The 19641-nt window shown below is 39.6% G+C and overlaps 1 protein-coding gene across 2 annotated transcripts in view; it reads right to left on the bottom strand.

The window, feature by feature from the left end:
• LOC139161848 (neuronal PAS domain-containing protein 4-like) overlaps nt 1-14441 on the bottom strand; it is a 33093-nt gene extending 18652 nt beyond the window's left edge. The window contains exons 1-2 of one of the 2 annotated variants that reach the window (XM_070741493.1): nt 14332-14441; nt 3414-3580 (exon numbers count right to left, since the gene is read on the bottom strand). In XM_070741493.1, coding sequence (XP_070597594.1) covers nt 3414-3580; nt 14332-14441 — 277 coding nt within the window. Of the gene's footprint in view, nt 1-3413; nt 3581-9657; nt 9961-14331 lie in introns of those variants that run through there. The other variant, XM_070741501.1, reaches the window with a different exon arrangement.
• Between the last annotated feature and the right edge of the window lie 5200 nt (nt 14442-19641).

The following is a 19641-nucleotide window of genomic DNA, read 5'->3' on the forward strand; positions in this document are numbered from 1 at the left end:
TGCTATAGAGCATTGCATACCAGGACAACTAAACACAAGAACAGTTTTTTCCTCGAACGCCATCACTCTGCTAAACAAATAATTCCCTCATCACTGTCAAACTACAGTATTTATTAAGTCTGCACTACTAGTTTTTTCTATCACCCATCTCCTTCCACTTATGACTGTATGACTGTAACTTGTTGCTTGTATCCCTATGATTTATATTAATATTGATGGTTTCCTAATTGTTTATTTGTGCTGTATGACAATGATTAAGTTTGTATCTCATGATTCTTGGCAAATGTATCTTTTCTTTAATGTACACTGAGAGCATATGTGCCAAAGACAAATTCTTTGTGTGTCACTCTTGGCCAAGAAAGAGTTTTGTTCTGTTCTGTTTTATTCTATAGGGGAAAAAAATCAAAATAAAATGGATACAGAAAAAGCTCTGCAGGTAAAAGACACCTTTGGGGAAGCAAGACATGATGGAAAATATGTAGGAGCTGATAATGCCAGCTGTTGCATGCAGCATGGCTGCTTTTTATGGCCTATTCTATGCTTCCCCTAAGCACAAAGAAGGATGCAAATTATTCACAATGCAGATCCATGTTTGAAATTCATTGAAGTTTCTAAAAAAAATTCAACACCAATCATTAGTAACACATGGAATCAGATATTTTCTCTATTTTCATTTTCTGATCACACATACACCTATATTTAAATTGCAAGTGCAAACTTATAATAAGTAGGGTGTACACGTGATGTCTGAATATCTGTCTTGAAACCATAAAATATAATAAAGACACCACAAGAGGTTCTCTTTGGAATAGCAAATACTGCTCTGAAAAATATGTATGAAGAGTTTTAAGCCCGCCAAAGGATTATATAGCGGGAACATTTTTACTAGCCAAATGTTGCAAGTCATTTGGTTTGGCAGCCAGAAATACACAGTCAGCTGTAAAAGTAGATGGAGCTATGATGTAAAAGTGGAGAAAAATAATAATAAAATGTTAAAAAATCTCTCCCTTTTAATTTCCTAGTCGGTGAAGCAATTGAGGTATGAAATGGGTGTAGAATTTTCAGAGAATTGCAGAAGACTCACTAGGCAGGCATATTTTGCAACCCAGAGGCTACGAGTTGGTTCTTCCCAGAGTCATAGACATCCTAAGGTTAAGGTCTGGAATGAAATATATTGTTTAAGTTAACCTCATATGTCATAAGGAAGAGCCCATAGATAAGCGCAGATTGGAGGTTCCTTCACAAAACAGATTTTTTAGAGGATAGAAATGTCCATGCGGAGACAGAGGAAGTGCAGAGTAAAAACAAGAAGGTGTACATGCAAAGGATGGTTTAGATCAGAACCAATGTCTATTATCGTGTCAAACGGGAAATCCAGTTATCAGTTATAATAAATGACAAGGGATCACAAGGAATCATAAGATTAAAAATGTAGCTAGTGTAAATAGATATTGATCCCTATTGATCCCATCTGAGTGATTAGATCTCAGGACATCTAATGTAAGCACGGTGCTCTGGGATCTCTTTGGATCAGGTTGCACTCCCAGAAAACCTAATAACATAGGAGTCAAGTGCTATAGATTAGTCACAGCTATTACTATACTTGAGGCAATATGTGGCAGGCAGAGAAGATTAGCATTCTAAAGTAACATGCAGACTTACAGGCATTTGGGGGCAGAACGACCAATGACATGAGGTGAAGTTTGAAGAAAATGCTTATCAAAGTGTTGCTCCAAGAGAACTACAAAAGATAGTAAAATCAAGAAGCTAGCTGATTTTGACAGGGCTTGGATGAAGTTTCAACTGGGCTAAATGTGCATTCCTATATTTAGATTATATTTCCTCTCCCCCAAAACGTTTAGCATTTAGACTTATATACCACCGCAGTACTTTACAGCCCTATCTAAGCGGTTTACAGAGAGTAAGAATGGGTTCTCATTTTACCGATCTTGGAAGGATGGAAGGCTGAGTCAATTTTGAGCCTACTGAGATTCGATCTGCCAAACTGCTGGCAGCTGGTGATCAGCAGAAGTAGCTTGCAGTACTGTACTCTAACCACTGCACCACCGAGGCTCTTCAAAAACTTCATGAACGCACCCAAAATGGAAAAAAAAACCTGTCTTGCAAACCAGGGGTGGGTTCCAACTTACCTTGCTGTCAGTTTGCTCCCTTCCAAGCTGTATGGGCACCCCTCATGGTTGTGTGCATGTTTCATGTGCGCGCATGCACAGTAACAAAAAATCCAGAAAAAAGGAGCCAAAAAAAAAAAGAGATGGCGACTGCATGCACAGTGCCAGAACTTGGCTTCTGTGCATGATCAGAAAGGGGGGGGGGGGGAGAAATAAAAAAATCAGAAAAATTCAAAACAAGATGGCAGAACCAATTGATCAGGTTCAGTGATGTCATTATGACATCACCAGTGGGTCTCTACCGGTTCAGGCGAACCAGTCCAAACCGGGAGGAACCCACACCTGTTGCAAACAGAAATGAAAGGGAGTGGCTATCTTTGGCACCTTCCCTATGCAAGAATTGTGCAATCTGAGATAGGGAACCATGGTGGTACAGTGGTTAGAATGCAGTGTAGTTGCAGGCTAACTCTGGTGTCTGCCACCAGTTTGACCCTGACTGGATCAAGTTTGACACAGCCTTCTATCCTTCTGAGGTCAGTAAAATGAGGACCCCCCCATTATTGGGGACAATATTGCTGATTCTTTAAAGCACTATGAAACGGTATATAAGTCTAGGTGTTATTGCTAGTGTAGATTACATTGTGTGAAGCCAAGAGAAAACCACATACAGTTTAGGGAACCTATAATGTACATAGAAAACAAATCTGGATTGGCCAGCAGAAGATTTAACTTCTGGTTGTCTGAGTCTGCAGGTGAACATTTTCAAATAAAGATCTAAATTCTGCTGGAAGTGGGATCGATTGAGACTCTTAAACAGAAATGGGAGGATGTCACATGATAATCATAGTTTGAAATAAGTGATGACTCACTACTCACTATTTTCAGGAGCAATTATGACTTTCTTACTTACTTGTAATTCTTAAAGGACATTCACATCCCTCGTAGTCAGTACTCCCTTCCATTCCCACAAACAAAATCAACACATGAACCCTTAAAAATCTTAGCTATGTTTCTAAATACAAACTGGTAAACTGCTTCTGTGATTGCTGATCACATATCAATATATCTCTCTACATATGTTGAAAACTGTACAGTATGACATGGTGTGTATTCCATTGAACATTAGTTTCTTCCTGAAGTTGATCAAACTTTTATAAGAAAATCAAATGACGTACAGTACAGTGAAATATGATTTGATTATGGCAAATAAATATGATTTGATTATGGCAAGTGAGCTGGCATTTACTGAACAAGTTACAGAAAGAGTTGGGATTTTTCTTTTACCGGAATTAAAAAGCTGAGTCTCTCGTATATGGAAGCAGACCAGAGCCATGGTGTGCAGGTACGACAGTTGTTCCTTCTCTTGTTCTGAGATGGGCAGAAGAGACCGAAGAGTCTGTAGCTCCACATTGATCTGATCCCGACGAGCTTTGGAGGCGCCTTTCGTTGACCTGCAAGAGTGCAAAGTATGAGCCATACACCTTTGTTCCTCACCTATTTCCAAACCTATAAAACATATTTCCTCAAAGTAGATTGGAGAAACATTTCTTAATTTCAGAAGCTTTAAGATCTGTGGAGTTGAATTCTCAGAATCCCAAATGCTGGCTGGGGAATTCTGGGAGTGGAAGTACACATGTCTTACACTCAGGTGAGGGTTGCTACCTACCGCCGCCACCAGTGTGATGCGCGTGCAGCTGGTGTGTGTCCCAACAAGATTTTGCTTCTGCGTTTGCGCAGGAAGAAAAATCTCGTGAGAGGATGCGCACGAAAGAGATTACGGTTATTTTTTTTGCATGCGCAAAATAACCTGCCAAGTAACATTTAATATGCAAATAATATTTGCATGCGCAAAATAACCTGCCAAAATTCATTCATTCATTCATTCATTCATTCATTCATTCATTCATTCATTCATTCATTCATTCATTTATTCGATTTTTATGCCGCCCTTCTCCTTAGACTCAGGGTGGCTTACAACATGTTAGCAATAGCACTTTTTAACAGAGCCAGCCTATTGCCCCCACAATCCGGGTCCTCATTTTACCCACCTCAGAAGGATGGAAGGCTGAGTCAACCTTGAGCCGGTGATGAGATTTGAACCGCTGACCTACAGATCTACAGTCAGCTTTACAGCAATACAGCACATTTATTTGAACATTACTCCATTCTTCCCTATGGATTTCTCTTTTGGGGATGACAATAGTTAACTAATCTTATGACTAGTACTTTTCCTGGTAACATAGGTCTCACGTAACTATACAGGTGAAACTCGAAAAATTAGAATATTGTGCAAAAGTTCATTTATTTCAGTAATGCAACTTAAAAGGTGAAATGTAATATATGGGAGAGACTCATTAAATGCAAGGCAAGATAGTTCAAGCCATGATTTGTCATAATTGTGATGATTATGGGGTACAGCTCATGAATACCCCAAATCCACCATCTCAGAAAATTATAATATTATATGCAATCAATAAAATAAGGATTGTACATAGAACAATATCTGACCTTTGAAAAGTATAAGCATGCATATGTTATCTTGGTTTGGGGCCCTTTTGTAGCAATTATTGCCTCAATGCGGCATGGCATGGAAGCTATCAGCCTGAGGCACGGCTGAAATATTATGGAAAACCAGGATGCTTCAATAACAGCTTTCAGCTTATGCATATCCCTTACAGACTTCCTAGGAATGGGGTTAGGTTAACTGTAGACAGTCTAAGGTTAAAGTTTTTGGGATTTGGGGTTTGGGGAAGAAACCACAGAGTCAGGGATTGCATTCCATGCATTGATCACTCTGTTGCTGAAGCCATATTTTCTGCAGTTGAGTTTCAAGCAGTTTACATTGAGTTTGAATCTATTTTGTGCACTTGTGCTATTGCAGTTGAAGCTGAAGTATTCGTTGATTGGTAGGATATTGTGGTAGATGATTTTATGAACTACATTTAGATCAGATCAAAGGAGGTGTGGCTCTAGGTTTTCTAAGCCCAACATTTCAAATCTGGTGGAATAAGGTATTCTGTTGTGACCAGTGGAGTGGAGGACTCTTCTTGTGAAATATTTCTGGACACTCTCAACTGTATTAATATCCGATATGCAGTGCGGATTCCTGACAGATGAGCTGTATTCAAGGATTGGTCTGGCAAATGTTTTGTATGCTTTGGTTAGTAGTTTAATATTGCCAGAGAAGAAGCTTTGCAAGATTAGGTTAACAACTCTTAGTGCCTTTTTGGCAACAATGGGCTCTGGCACTTAGGTCATTAGATATGAGTACTCCAGGGTCCTTTACAGAGTGGGGATCATCTACAAGGTTGGGTCCTCCAAGTTGTTTTTGTGTTCTGATTCTTTTTGCCAAAGTGTAAGACAGAGCATTTATTGGTTGACATTTGAAGTTGCCAGTTATCAGACCATTGTGATACATTGTCTAGGTCTTTTTGAAGGATAGAAGTATTATTGGTGTTTAACATCATCAGCAAAGAGAATGCAGTTACTTATAATATGATCATAAAAGTCGGTTATGTGTTGATTTAGGTTGAGTCATTGAAAAGAGATAGGAACAATAATGGAAAAAGTGGGAAAACTGTGTGTATGTAGATGGATGCCTGTACACTCAAATCTTCATGACTTGGGAAGAGCTTTAAAGAGAAATATCTATCTTTATTTGGACCTAGTAAGGCTTTTATTTGCCCTCCCTTGCCCATTTGCAACCTTCCCACGTGTTCACTTTCTTAGCTTTTCAGTATGAATGAACAAACACAACACATTGCCCCAGGAAACCGCAGGCATATAATAACTACTCTTTGGCTGCTATCATCAGCTGCTTGAGTTGCCTGTGTCATTGTACCTAATGAGAAAGGTAGCCCTGAAGTAATACTTAAAATGATCTTACCTTAGCTAATTTAATCAGAGTCAAACTGTAAATCAGAGTAGAATCAGCATGCTAAGAATTTTCGCATACATCTGCCAAATAAATGGTCAGTGCCAGCTGAGGAGGGGGTTTGGGGAATACAAAATTTAGAATGGAGACCTGGGATCAAAATATTGGAATGTGCCCAGCAGCTCTCTCTATCTAAGTCAGGCTCATTAGCTTCAGCTTGGATGGCCAATGAAACAAGGACAACCATTATCCTAAAACCTTTGGGACAAAGCTGTTTTAGAGATAGCCATTGCCCTTACCGTGTGTTTCTGTCAGTAGGTATTACGAAAGCTCTGCCCATTAACAGAACTACTCGGGTGGGAAACAGCTTTTAATGATTGTATCCACTGTAACTGCCACAAACAAGAAAGCTTTTCAACAGCATCCTCAAGGGACACGCAACATTTGAAACGTTCCATAGTCTGAGAACTTCAAATACTACTTAACTGTGATCAGTTTGCTGCATGGCCTTAAGCAAGTCATCCAGCAAATGAAACCAGAATGTTAATTATAACTCCTGTTCTATAAGTATTGAGAAGGCTTTCCTTAAAATAAATATTCTGGTCACTTCAAAGTGTGAAAGTCTTTCTTATCACTGTCCTAACAGCAGAATCATAATAAATGTTTTATTCAGAAATAATTCGTTAAATAGGACCTACTCCAAAGCAAACATGTACCAAATTGCAGGTTCAATATAGAGTTTTGAAAGCTTTTTTTCAGTACATCATTTCTGAATGGTCATAAAACATCTATTGTTCAAGATGGGCTTTTGCATGTGAAATGTTCTGTGCCTTAATTAAACATTTCTAGCAAGCTCACAGTACATCAGTGAAGTTTAGTGCTCATTGGTAAGTTTTTTTTTCTTTAATGGGGAGGGAATTGCTATGATCTGGGAAGAATTTGAAGACTAGCAGTGCTGATCATTGGTTGCCACTAAGTCTTCGAATGAACCACAGAGAGGAAAATTCTGAATAGACAAAAAGTAGTGTGGGAATTTCTGCCACAACATGTAGTTGTGGTCACCATGGATGTAAAAAGGAATTCAATAAATTGAATGAGAAAGGTTGTCAGTGGGTTTCAGTTGCGAGGTTTATTAGGGCTGTTCATAAGGGGCTTCAGAGCACAAATGCAGCACCTTCAAATAGTGCACATTTTTCCAGAATGAGGTTTCAGATTGGTTAGGGGACAGAGTGTGCCAGCTCACTTAATGAATCCCACTAATTTTATATTAACACAATTAAGCTAAGGCCAAATAAAGCACCTTAGTATGTATGATTCATAGACTCAAATCTCCTTTCCCCCAGGCAGTTTCTGCCACGGATGTGATGGCAAAGTTCTCCATTATGATTCTTATTGACTGGTCTTGCGTGACATGCTCACCCCTGCAGTTAACACAATTTACTCAATTTGCCCAATTTTCAGGGGTTTGTGCATTGAATTCATTGCCTGATTTATGGCTGAGCACATCATGTGGACACAGCTAACAAGCCATTCAGTCATTCTGGGTCCCAATCTAGAATTAGAAGTATTAGAAGTATTTGAAGAATTAGTATTAGAAGAATTAGAAGAATTAGTAGAATTAGAATTAGATAGAAACTTCCAGTGTTGGCGCATTCACAACATCTGGAGGCAAGCTGCCCCATGGATTTATCTAGTGTAGGAAAGAACAGATGAAGATGAGTTCAACAGAAGAAACAGAAGAAGAGGTTTGAATTGCTTTCCTACCATTCTCGAGTCTGCAAAATACTATACCAGCATGGATTTTTTGTGGTCCCATTGTTGATCCCTCTCCCACCTGCTTTGGATTTCTTGCTATCACTTACCACTCCATCTATTGTAGGGATCTATTCTACTCTGTTATCTAGATATTCCATCTATTTATCCCACTGTTGTTCTTGTTTTAGGCATCTGACTTCATTCCAAGAAATGACTGGTGAATGCTAACAGGCGTACATCTTGAGGCTGTCATCAAGGAATGGCAGAATAAAGGAGAAAATGCTACTTTAACAGCAGCACAACAAAGAATGACACAGGGCTGTCTCATCCAGGTTGGGCTTGATGCGCAGGCAGCATTTATTATTATTGGATTTATACCTGCTGCAAACAGAAATATCCTCAGAGGTTTACAATATATCCGTCAATATGCAGCAAAACAAAGTAAACTCAAAGCAAAAAAGGCAAGTAAATCAACCCTTGCTCCCACAGATCTATAAACTGATGACATTCATGTCTCAAAGGCTCTCCAAAGTAGCTCTATTTTTAATAGCTTTCAGTCAGCCAGCACCTTGGGGGCTGATCTAATTTTGCGGGGAGGGGTGGCTAAAGTGCTGCTTTAAGAGAACACAGCAAAAAAAAACCCCAAAGAAACAAACCTCAAAAATGTTGCCAGGGTATTCTCAGAGGTGGGTTGCTAAGGTGGAATGGCGACGTATGCTCTCCCCAGAGGCTCTGAGTGCTAGCAAAGTCCAGCGTATTTCTGCAACTGCACCTGGGAAGGTAGCGAAATCGTATGTGGACGCTACAGTAGCAGAATTGCGCTGGAATCGGCTAGCACTCAGAGCCATGGGGACGAGCACATGTCACCGTTCCACCTTAGCAGCCCACCTCTGGGTATTCTTGTCATAGAGTGACTACAATAAAAAATATACAGTGGTACCTCTACTTACGGACTTGATTTGTTCCATGACCAGGTTCCTAAGTAGAAATGTTTGTCAGAAGAAGCATTTTTCCCATAGAAATCAATGTAAAAGCAAATAATGTGTGCAATTGGGGAACCACAGGGAGGGTGGAGGCTCTGTTTCCTCCCAGGAGATTCCTAGAGAGGCCCTACAGAGTCTTCTCCCCACCTTTTCCGGCCCTGTTTCCTCCCAGGAGATTCCTAGAGAGGCCCTACAGAGTCTTCTCCCCACCTTTTCTGGCCCTGTTTCCTCCCAGGAGATTCCTAGAGAGGCCCTACAGAGTCTTCTCCCCACCTTTTCCGGCCCTGTTTCCTCCCAGGAGATTCCTAGAGAGGCTCCACAGAGGCTTGTCCCTGCCTTTTACTGCCCTGTTTCCTCCCAGGAGATTCCTACAGGGACCCACGGAGGCTTCTCCCTGCCTTTTCCGGCCCTGTTTTCTCCCAGGAGATTCCTAGGGAGGCCCCACAGAGGCTTATCCCTGCCTTTTCCAGGTAGTTTCAGAGGCTCGGGTTTGTAAGTGGAAAATGTTTCTTGAGAAGAGGCAAAAAAATCTTGAACACCCGGTTCTTATCTAGAAAAGTTCGTAGGTAGAGGTGTTTGTAGGTAGAGGTACCACTGTAGTTGGCTTAGTGTGATGCAGGAAGCCAGGGAATTTGCCTGGTTATTTTTGAGGCTGTAGCACATTAGGAATCAAGGCGGTCAGCATGACAGGTTTTTTCTTGGCAATGAGAGCCACTCATTTGCTCTACTTCACCTGAAAGCTGGGTAACTGGTCAAGCTGCAAACAGCAGCATGGCCATTACTGTGAAAGGAATCTGACAAAAGAGGGAACTAGGCACAAAGGAGGACAAAGGGAATCCCAAGCTTTTCAAGAACGAGCTGGACAATTTGCAGCTTTCACACAGGGCCCAGAAAAAAGGCACCATCTGCTACCTACCTTTTATTTACCTGCAGACTAAAAGCACAGAGAGGCCTCATTGTCTAGTCACCCCCAATTCAGTTGAGGAAACAGTCCTCCAGGTATAAGCTAGCACTGGATTCTCAGAAAGTAAAATATTCATTAGTTTCTCTACAAATTCTCTTTGTAAGGGAATACTTAAAAAAAAACCTTGGAAAATGGTAATCAATAAAGAAACGACAGCAGCAAAGAATTGGGGAGACAAGAAAAGTAGCAGGCTGATTTGAGAGGATTTTGGTGTTATCCAAAATGGCCACTCAATGAGAAAATTCAGTATGCAACACACCATTGCAGATTATGTTCCCATGACAACCATCACGCAGCCATTAATTTGTGTAAGGAATTGGAGGTAAAAGAACTTAAAGTATCAAAAGGACTTGTAAGGTTTAATAAAGCTCAGCTTTACAGCCAGCTTTTATTGTTGTTGTTAAATAAAAGATGTGGGGAGCCTAAGTCCAGTTGTACTTAATCCAAAGTGCTCATTGTGTATCACTAAATTAATCCTAGCTGGGGCCTGGGTCACACTGAGACCGAAGGCAAGGGCTTCTATTCTGTCACGGATATCTAGAACTTCAGGTGCTTTAAAAGTAATTGTTGATTATGCTAATACAGTAACCAAAACTCCATTCTGATTAGTCAGTCAACTTTCTACCCTCAGGATATTCCTTTTAGTAGTCACTAGGGGTCTGACCAGTCCTATGTTTTTGCTTCTGCACTGTCTATTTCAGCCCATAACCTCTCCCCGTGGCAACCGACAGCTTATAAAGCAACTGCATTCTGCTAGTTTCATGGATGGGAAATTCTGGGAGTTTGTTTATTATTTATTTATTCAATTAATTAATTAATTAATTAATTAATTAGACTTTTATGCTGCCCAATCCTGAAGGACTCAGGGTGTCTTACAAAAAATATAATACAGATACAAAAAGATACAAAGCAATAGAAAAAGTCGAATATAGTATCTAAAACTAAAACTCCATTTGCTATTAAAAACAGTCATAATTGCATACACCACTCATACTGTTTGGCCATGAAAAATGTACAATTCATGGCCCCTAGGCCTATCAGCAAAGCCAGGTCTTTGTGGCCTTATGGAAGGCCGGTTGGGTGGGAGCAGTACAGACATCGGGCGGTAGTTGTTTCCACAGAGCCGGGGCAGCCACAGAGAAGGCCCTTCCCTGCGGTCCTGCCAACCTGCATTACTTAGTCGACAGTACCTCGAGGAGGCCAACTCTGTGTGCTCTTATTGGTCTCTGGGAAGTACGTGGCAAGAGACGGTCCCATAGATCCCATAGTCTGGCCCTGAGCCATGTAGAGCTTTATAGGTATTTATTTTTATTTATTTATTTATTTGTCAAACAAGTATAGTATTATAGTACATATTAACATAACATAACATAACATAACATAACATAACATAAATAGAACGTAGTAATAGAAAGGATAATAAGACAGTAGGAAAGGGACATTAGGCACATAGGTGCACTTATGCATGCCCCTTACAGACTTCTTAGAAAAGGGGAGAGGTCAATTGTAGATAATGTAAGGTTGAAGATTTTGGGGTTGGGGGAAGCAACAACAGAGTCAGGTAATGAGTTCCAGGCGGTGACCACTCTATTGCTGAAATCGTATTTTCTGCAGTCAAGTTTGGAACGATTTACATTCAGTTTGTATCTATTACGTGCTCTTGTGTTGTTGTTGTTAAAGGTGAAGTAGTCACTGACAGGGAGTACATTATGATGTATGATTTTATGAACAACAGTTAAATCAGTTCGGAGACAACGTAGTTGTAAATTTTCTAGATTTAGTATTTGAAGTCTGGAGGAGTAGGGTAATTTGTTATGTGAGGAGGAGTGAAGGACTCTTCTTCTGAAGTATTTCTGGACTCCTTCGATTGTATTAATATCTGATATGCAGTGTGGATTCCACACAGGTGAACTATATTCTAGAATAGGTCTGACGATAATAACCAACACCCCATCTTAAATTCAGTCTACCCAGTCTATCCATCTTAAAGTCAGCAGATTGAGTAGCACTGCCCTAAAAAAGTGAAGCTATTGTAACTGAGCCTCTCTGCTCTTCATCCGGCATTCAGTGCTCAGCGTGCCTGTCTTTCAGAAGGGGAAGCAATTGATTTGCAGGGGCTCTGGAACAGCTGTGCTAATCCTATAAAGCTGTTATGAGCAGTGTTTATTTAGTGGGCATAAAAATCTGGCCACTGGAGAAATCCTAGCAACAACAGTGTCTGGTTTAGAAAGAAGACACTCTTCTACCATGATCCTATAAAGGTTTACTTTGAAGAAGGTCCTTCTGCATTTAGTGAGACTTACTGTCAAGGCTGCACCTTAGCCTCTTAGCTGATTGGTTGAGCTATTACATTTCCATATATCTGCTTGTAGTACTTAGATCAAATAGTCAAGAAATACTTTGACTTTATGCGATACATGCAGGACTGATGAAGTCTACTTTACCTTCCTCTTAGCATCATAATTCTATTTTCTGCACAGATCATAATGCCTGCTTTATGACAGTGTTTGCTATTTGGGAATGTACACTGCTCAAAAAAATAAAGGGAACCCTTAAAGAACACAGTATAACTCCAAGTAAATCAAACGTCTGTGAAATCAAACTGTCCATTTAGGAAGGAACACAGATTGAAAATCAATTTCACATGCTGTTGTGCACATTCAACTTTCTATAGAACACAGTATTCAATTAGAATATTTCATTCATTCAGATCTAGATTATGTTATTTGAGTGTTCCCTTTATTTTTTTTGAGCAGTATATATCTATTTTTTGTAGTCCAGGTTAGATTATTACAATGCTCTCTGATGCTAAGAGGAAGGTAAACACTTTTTAAAAAGATCCCAAAAATTACAGTAAGTACAGAATAGTATGCTTCAAGATGCAGTAATTCTCATCTTATTTCTCCTTCAGTTGCACTAAGTGCTAATGCTCTTTTTATAGAAGGTTGCTCTTTAAAGCCCTAAATAATTTTAGTTGTTTGAAGTGGTTGCTGACCCACTAGGAACCTGACTAGGCTTAATGAAAAAGTATTGAAGCATGTCCATGCAGTCTGCATTTTAATTTCCATAGAGTAATTCTTTGCTTGTGTTAATTCTGCAATATTCAAAGTTCTTGGTTCTCCAAAAGCATTAATACCGTTCTTTTAATTCCCAGTTGCAAGGAAGCAAAGCAAGAGAAAATTACTATCCTCATATTCTGATTGTGGACAGCTAAAGGCATCAAAGAAGTAGGTTTTGAGGAAAGAAGATATGGCAGGATATCATGAATAAGAAGCACTCAGAATATATTTTATTTTTTAAAGTTGTATGGTGATTGACCTGCAGTTGTCCACCCAAAGTGAACAGATAATTGCATTTAACAAATTTAACAAACAAAATTTTAAATATATAATTTATGACTCATCATAAGAAGTGTCCCTTATATGTGGTCACTAAAAGCTGCCATTAACTTGATACTTTATAGTCAGTTTTTATGGAATTTAAATGTCCCTTGATAATATTCTATTCTCCAAAAATAATAATAAAAATAAATTTTAAGGGATTGATAAACTATATGTCAAAAGTAATGGCAAATATGGCAAAATAAATAAATAATAGAATTATAGCACCCCAAAATTAAGCAATCTCTTAAAAAATGGAGATACTACACTTAATGGAACTGTTAAGAATAAAAGATCTAGGTAAATGAAAATATATTCACATATATGAAATCACAGACTCTAAAAAGTAGGTTAAAAAAGTGAAATGAGAGGTAGGGTAATGAAACAACTGCTTAAAATACGGTACATGCTTCTACTCCAAATTTATGCCCTCTAAATGTCATGGACCTCAATTGGCTGATGATCTTCTTGGCAAAAGGATGGTGTTGGGGAATATTTTATGAATGTTGTTGCCATTATTGAAAAAGTTACCCTCTTCCAATTAAGAGAAATAATAAAAACACTGAAGAGTAAGGCCTCTGAAGATTATTTTAAGAGAAAGATGAAAAAAACCATTCTCTCAGTAAACTGTTCCTGAAAATAATGGATGTACTGTCTACTTAGCAACACAGCAACTCTGTTTTGGACCAACCAATAGTATAGAACAGTGAAGGTGAACCTTTTCAGCATCTAGTGTTGTAAAGGGAGCGCACGGGGGTGGGTGCAGCACGGGAGCATTTTCCGTGTCTGGGCCATGAGCAGGAAGAGGAGTGCTTCCGTCCTCCGGAAATGTACTTCCGGTTACTGTTACATATGCACAAGTGCGAATTAGCTGGCTGGCGTGAATGTTCACACTGGAAAATGGAAAACTAGCTTTTCCTATTTCCGGCACTGCTGCATGCACAAAGGCCAGCTGATTGTCGTATGCATATGTGCACCAGAAGCCTGAAAATGGAAAAGCTGATGTGCGTGCCAGGCGACATGGCTCTGCATGCCACTTTGGGCATGTGTACCATAGTTCGCCATCATGGGTATAGAACCACTGCAAACTATTGCCCTTAGAAACAGTACATGACAATGGCACCAAGATTTACTATGTTCATACTGTTTCATTGTGCCCAAAACATAATGTCTGAACATGGTTGGGGATCTTTCCCCTCTTCTAAACCCCAGTGGGCAGAAAGGATTACAAGATCGTGTCACTGACCTGAAAGGTCTTGGAGTGCAGATCTTCCGCCTAGGAACAGATATAGAAGCAGAGACCTTGCATTCTTGCCTTCTGACTGGCTTGTTGCAGTTTTCACACAAGATGGTCATAGTTTCTGCAAAAGGACAGAAATTATTGAAACAAATGAGAATAATCAGACTGCCCCACAGGAAGCCACAATCTTCAAGGCTGGAATAGCATTTCAAATTACGAATGTATTCAAAACGAGCCTCCCTAATTTGCAGTCTCACCCATCCATTTGTCTGACCACTAGTTAGGGAGAATTGCAACTGTAGTCTAACACATCTGGGTAATACCAGGTCAATAAAAAATATCCATCAAGCTGTTCTGGAAAAATGATAAATTGTTGCCTGCCAAAAAAGAGCAGAGAAGAGCAATAGAGTTGAATAGGGAACTGGAGGCTAAAACATACAAAAATGGTTGCAGGAATTGGGTATATCTAGTTTAATGAAAAGAAGGACTAGGGGTGACATGATAGCAGTGTTCCACTAACTAAGGGTCTGCGACAAAGAAAATGAGGTCAACCTATTTTCCAAAGCATCTGAAGGCAGGACAAGAAGCAATGGCTGGTACCTACTCAAAGAGAGGACTGACCTAGAACTAAGGAGAATTTTCCTAACAGTTAGAAAAATTAATCAGTGAAACAACTTGCCTCCAGAGGTTGTGGGTGTTCCAACACTGGAGGTTTTTAAGAAGACAAATGGACAACCAATTTTCTGAAATTATATAGGTTTCCTGTTTGAGAAGGGAGTTTGAGTTTAACCTCTAAAGTCCTTTCCAACTCATTCATTCTGTTATTCTTGGAAAATCAGCAACGGTAGACAAGCGGGCCAGGTAGTAGCTATCCATCCCCAATCCCTGCCTTGCTCAATACATGTGGAAGAGTAAAGGATTTCCAGTGTCATATCCTGTCCCTGATTTTCTAGGATTCTGATCCACACAGAGAAGCCCTACAGATTGCAGATCCTTTACTATACTGGGTGCACCTTTACACCCAGAGTAAGGAGAGATCATGGTTAACTCCCTCTTAACACAAAAAACTTTTCTGCTAATGTGATTGAAAGGGATATGAAGCAGAATTTAAATCAGTTTGAGTGGGAACAGGTTGGTAGTCAAGAAGAATATAGACTGTAAATGTTGTCCAAATTATTAGTTAAATATACTCATCTGATTCAGAACCATGTCAGGAAAAAGATTTAGCATCATTTACAACTGATTCAATTGAATATACTGTTTCGTCTTCATTTAATTTCCCCCATGGCAAGACTAAATTATCGGTTATAATTTTTGCTAGATTTAAGTTCGTAGATTGTCTAAGTTTTCTCCACCCTGTTGACTTGTAGGTATAATGAGATTACTACTAGGAAATTTGGATCCTGGGATACTGGAGGTGAATCCAGACATTACAATCCCAACACAACAGGTTAATAAAGCCTCTTGTAAAATTAGATTCTTTATTTCAGTACTTTTATTAGCAGTTTTGACAGGATATGAGGTTACATGTTTAACTGGTTTTGTTGTTTTGGTGATTGTAATGCTATTATTCTTTTGTAATTTTACAGAGCAATGATTTGTATTTACTGGTAGCTGTTGATATTCTCATGTTTTAATTGTCTTTGAATTGGCTTGCTATTATGTACCTTGTTGAAAAGTGCACGGCTACAAATAAATATTATGGCTATTATTAAAGCTACTGAAGTGCAATGTTCATTGTTATCAATGAAACCTTTTCCCTCAAGGGAAAAATGCCAGCAGTAGGTAAGCAGTATTTGTAATTAACATGTTGTTCTGTTTGTGTGTATGTGTCTATCTGTCTGTCTGTCCATTAATACTTCTCCTTGCTTGTCCTTAGCTAATTGAAAACTTAGTCTCTATGTTTATATATAAAATAACTCTATTCCTGCCTTAGAGAAAGGTACTGTTGGTTTGGGACATATTGATGTTGTGGGGAGGATGAATAGAAAATCAAGATAAAGGAACTGACAGTTATGAAAAAGGATTGATACCCAAACAGGAACATGTTGAATGGTAACTTTTGTACACCCTACAATCAGATATACAAACATTAAACACAACTTCCCAAGGGGTGTTTTAGCATTTGGCCTTACTTTTTCAGGATTTAATATAAACAGTTTCTGTATAATTCTTCTGTATTGATTGATAGTTTTTTCAGCATAGTTACTGTTTGTTTTTTTAATTAATTTCAAGTTATTATATTGTGTTTAAACCAACACTACATTTTCAGCAGCAGTTAGTGAGCATCAATATCTTAAGGGAATAAGCAATTGTCATATTTCTAAGATTCTCTCTGCTTAGATGTTTTAGATTATTGAGGGTGGGAGGAAACTTCAATCAGATTCATACTTCAGAATTGCATCAACATTCAAAACAAGGGGCTACTTTGGGAGTTTGTGAAAGGACACGGAACTCCTGAGAGGTGTAGAAAAATATTTTCTTACAAAGAATATACGTATAAATCCTAGGTAAAGGGAGCACCAACTTCTAAGACATTCCACCATTCAAGAGCAGCATTAATCTATGTTGTGGCTCAGCAGTACAACAGCTTTTAATCCAAAAGCCAGCTCTACAACATTTAAATGGCAATAAAGCACATCTTTAAATTTAAATGATTGTGGGGAGCCTATCTGTAATTAGGGAAAAGAACAAAAGATGTTCCTTCCTAACACAATTAAGGCATAGAATTTCCCATTTCAAAAATTAACTGTGGCCCAAAATATTTCCTACAGACATCAGCAGCAGCAGTGCAATATATATTAAGGCCACACATATATAATAAGTATAATAAGCAGCAGCTTGACCCACCTAAGTGATAGTTTGTGTGGATTCAGCCGAATCCCCTTCCTGATGCATACATAGGAAGACAACGTCTACTCCTTCTATGGATTAGGGTTCCTAGAATTGGTGGTCATTGGATTCAAATATGACCATACTTCCAAAGTGCTGAATGACAGGTAACAAATCCTATTATTTCAATGTTTCTGCTGGCCACTGGGTGGACCAGCTGAGACAAAATTGCTTGGAGCTACAGACTCCATCTCTGAGTTGGGCAGAAGCTAGAACGATTGCCATCCTCTGGCTAAATCGTTATTAAAAGCCAAGAAAACCAACACCTAAAGTAGTTGAATTTCTTAACAGTTCTTGGATTTTGAAATAATAATGATGTAAATTACCCACCCATAATAGATAAACCCTTATTTTTTGGGGGTGGGGGAGTTGAGGAATTCCCATCACCACCATCACCATTCCATCTTCAGTCCAAGGATCTCTTACCTCTTTGCTGTCTGGCTGGGTCTGAACTTGCTGACCCAACATCCTCTGTCTCTCCTTCTTTTATAATAACCCCCTCTGGGGGGGGGAAGAGGGGGCTTTGGGACCAAAGAGGGGATAAAATTACCTCTTGTGACGCAATTGTAAACATCTCTGAACTATTTTTAGAAAACAGACTTCTAAAAATAGCATCCTTTCCCTTCAACACACACATATACAGTGTGTCTGTAATCTGATAGGGGAAGTAATAAAGAAAAGGCCTGGCCGCTTAAAAGGGGCTTGTTATCTCAGCAGGGAATTGGGGTTATGGGGTGGCTTGGGAGCTGCTGCTTGTGGAAGAGAATTATCGTCACTTTTGGCTCTCTAATCCCAGTGATGTGGCTGGTGATGCTGACCTGATGGCACTGAGGCCCCAGAGGAGGTGGCTTTGAAAGGCCTTCGCTCGGGCAGAGAACTGAAGGGCGCACGGAATCGTATACTTAGCAGCTGAGTTGAGCTTTTTGGGGCTGTTAGAAAAACTTTTAACGGGTGCTCTCTCTGTAAGGCTTATTAGTCCCGTAAAGTAGGAAAATACTATGATCAGATAGGGCCTGCCACGCAGCTGAATGAGATGGCTGTATCAGTCAATAGAAGCTGTGAGGGAAATGAGATAAACATTAGCGGGAGAGTGATCAGATGGCAGATTCATATAATTTCCCTGCATCCCTTAAAATGCCTTGCTTTCTGCAAATGTGGTGCTAGACGCTCTCCCATTGTGCACATTGAAACACGGTTGAATGGCTTCTGGTCCGCTTCTGTGTATAGACAGGGGAGAGTGCTGTTTTGTATCAAAATGATTAAGCCAATTGTAGAGAACTGAGAACCGTAGACAAATCAATGTGTTATTGTTGGTTTTCAATTCCACTCCCCGTCACAAAGTCTAGGAGGGTTAAAAGAGAATAACAACAATCTTAAATAAACAACCCGGCATGTTAAGAGTACCACTGAAGTCATTGCGAATGATCAACTTGATGTATAATCATGAGTATATCCATGATACCTTTTCTACCTGAATCATGAACATATGCTCAATAACTGTCTGGAGGTGGTGCTAGATTAGGGGTGTCAAACTCATGTTGTCATGGCGGCATCAAAACTTCTCTCCCTTCACTAAACCGGGCGTGGACACGGCCTGCGCATGGCACATACGACCCATGGGAAGGGGGTTTGATAGCCCTGTACTAGATGAAACTAACAAGCTTAAGCTTAACCTAAATAAGATGGGAGGACTATGGATACGTGGTTTTCAAAATAAGATATTCAGGAAGTGTCCTGTATTATTAAGGAACATGCCCTCCCAATTAAAGAGGTTTGGGACCAAACAAAAATTTCCCACTACTGCTGTGTTTTATTGTGATGGCTCCCCACATAGGAATAGACCCTTGGAAATGTTATGCCGCCAATTCTCAGTCCACGCAGATGCGCCCTCAATATTTTGTGATTAGTAATATCAAAGGCTGTTCAGAGATCCAGAAAAACCTTCATGGTAATGTATCTCTGTCCCAGCAAAGAGAGAACTATATTCAGAGAAAAGATAGGGTGAAAGTATTCTAGCTAATTGGCTTCCTTTAAGCATGCTTGCAGCTAAATAGTTAGTATTGTTTACTTTAAAGCATATTGCCTAAGATAAGAAGACTTGCAACCGAGTAATACTTACTCAAAGCTCCAGAGTTGAAGGACGGAGTCTGCCAACTTCAAGCTGGTAGTCTCTCTCTCACACACACTGAAAAGTGCAATGCCTACTTCCTGGACCCATCCAGTTGGGCCCTATTAGATTTTAACTAGTCCCCTCTTGTCTACTTCCTGTGGTTAGGGCAATTGCCACTAATCTTATAAACTTGATCCGTGGTGCCCCCATAAACTGGACAGGATGTGAAAAGAATGTAGTGTGTCATTCTGAGCAGATGTGAGTGACTCAAAATGAATTTCAAACAATGGTCATTGAATGGTTAGCTCAAACTG

This window comes from Erythrolamprus reginae, chromosome 1 (genome assembly GCF_031021105.1).
Source record: "Erythrolamprus reginae isolate rEryReg1 chromosome 1, rEryReg1.hap1, whole genome shotgun sequence".
NCBI classification, from domain to species: Eukaryota; Metazoa; Chordata; class Lepidosauria; order Squamata; family Dipsadidae; genus Erythrolamprus; species Erythrolamprus reginae.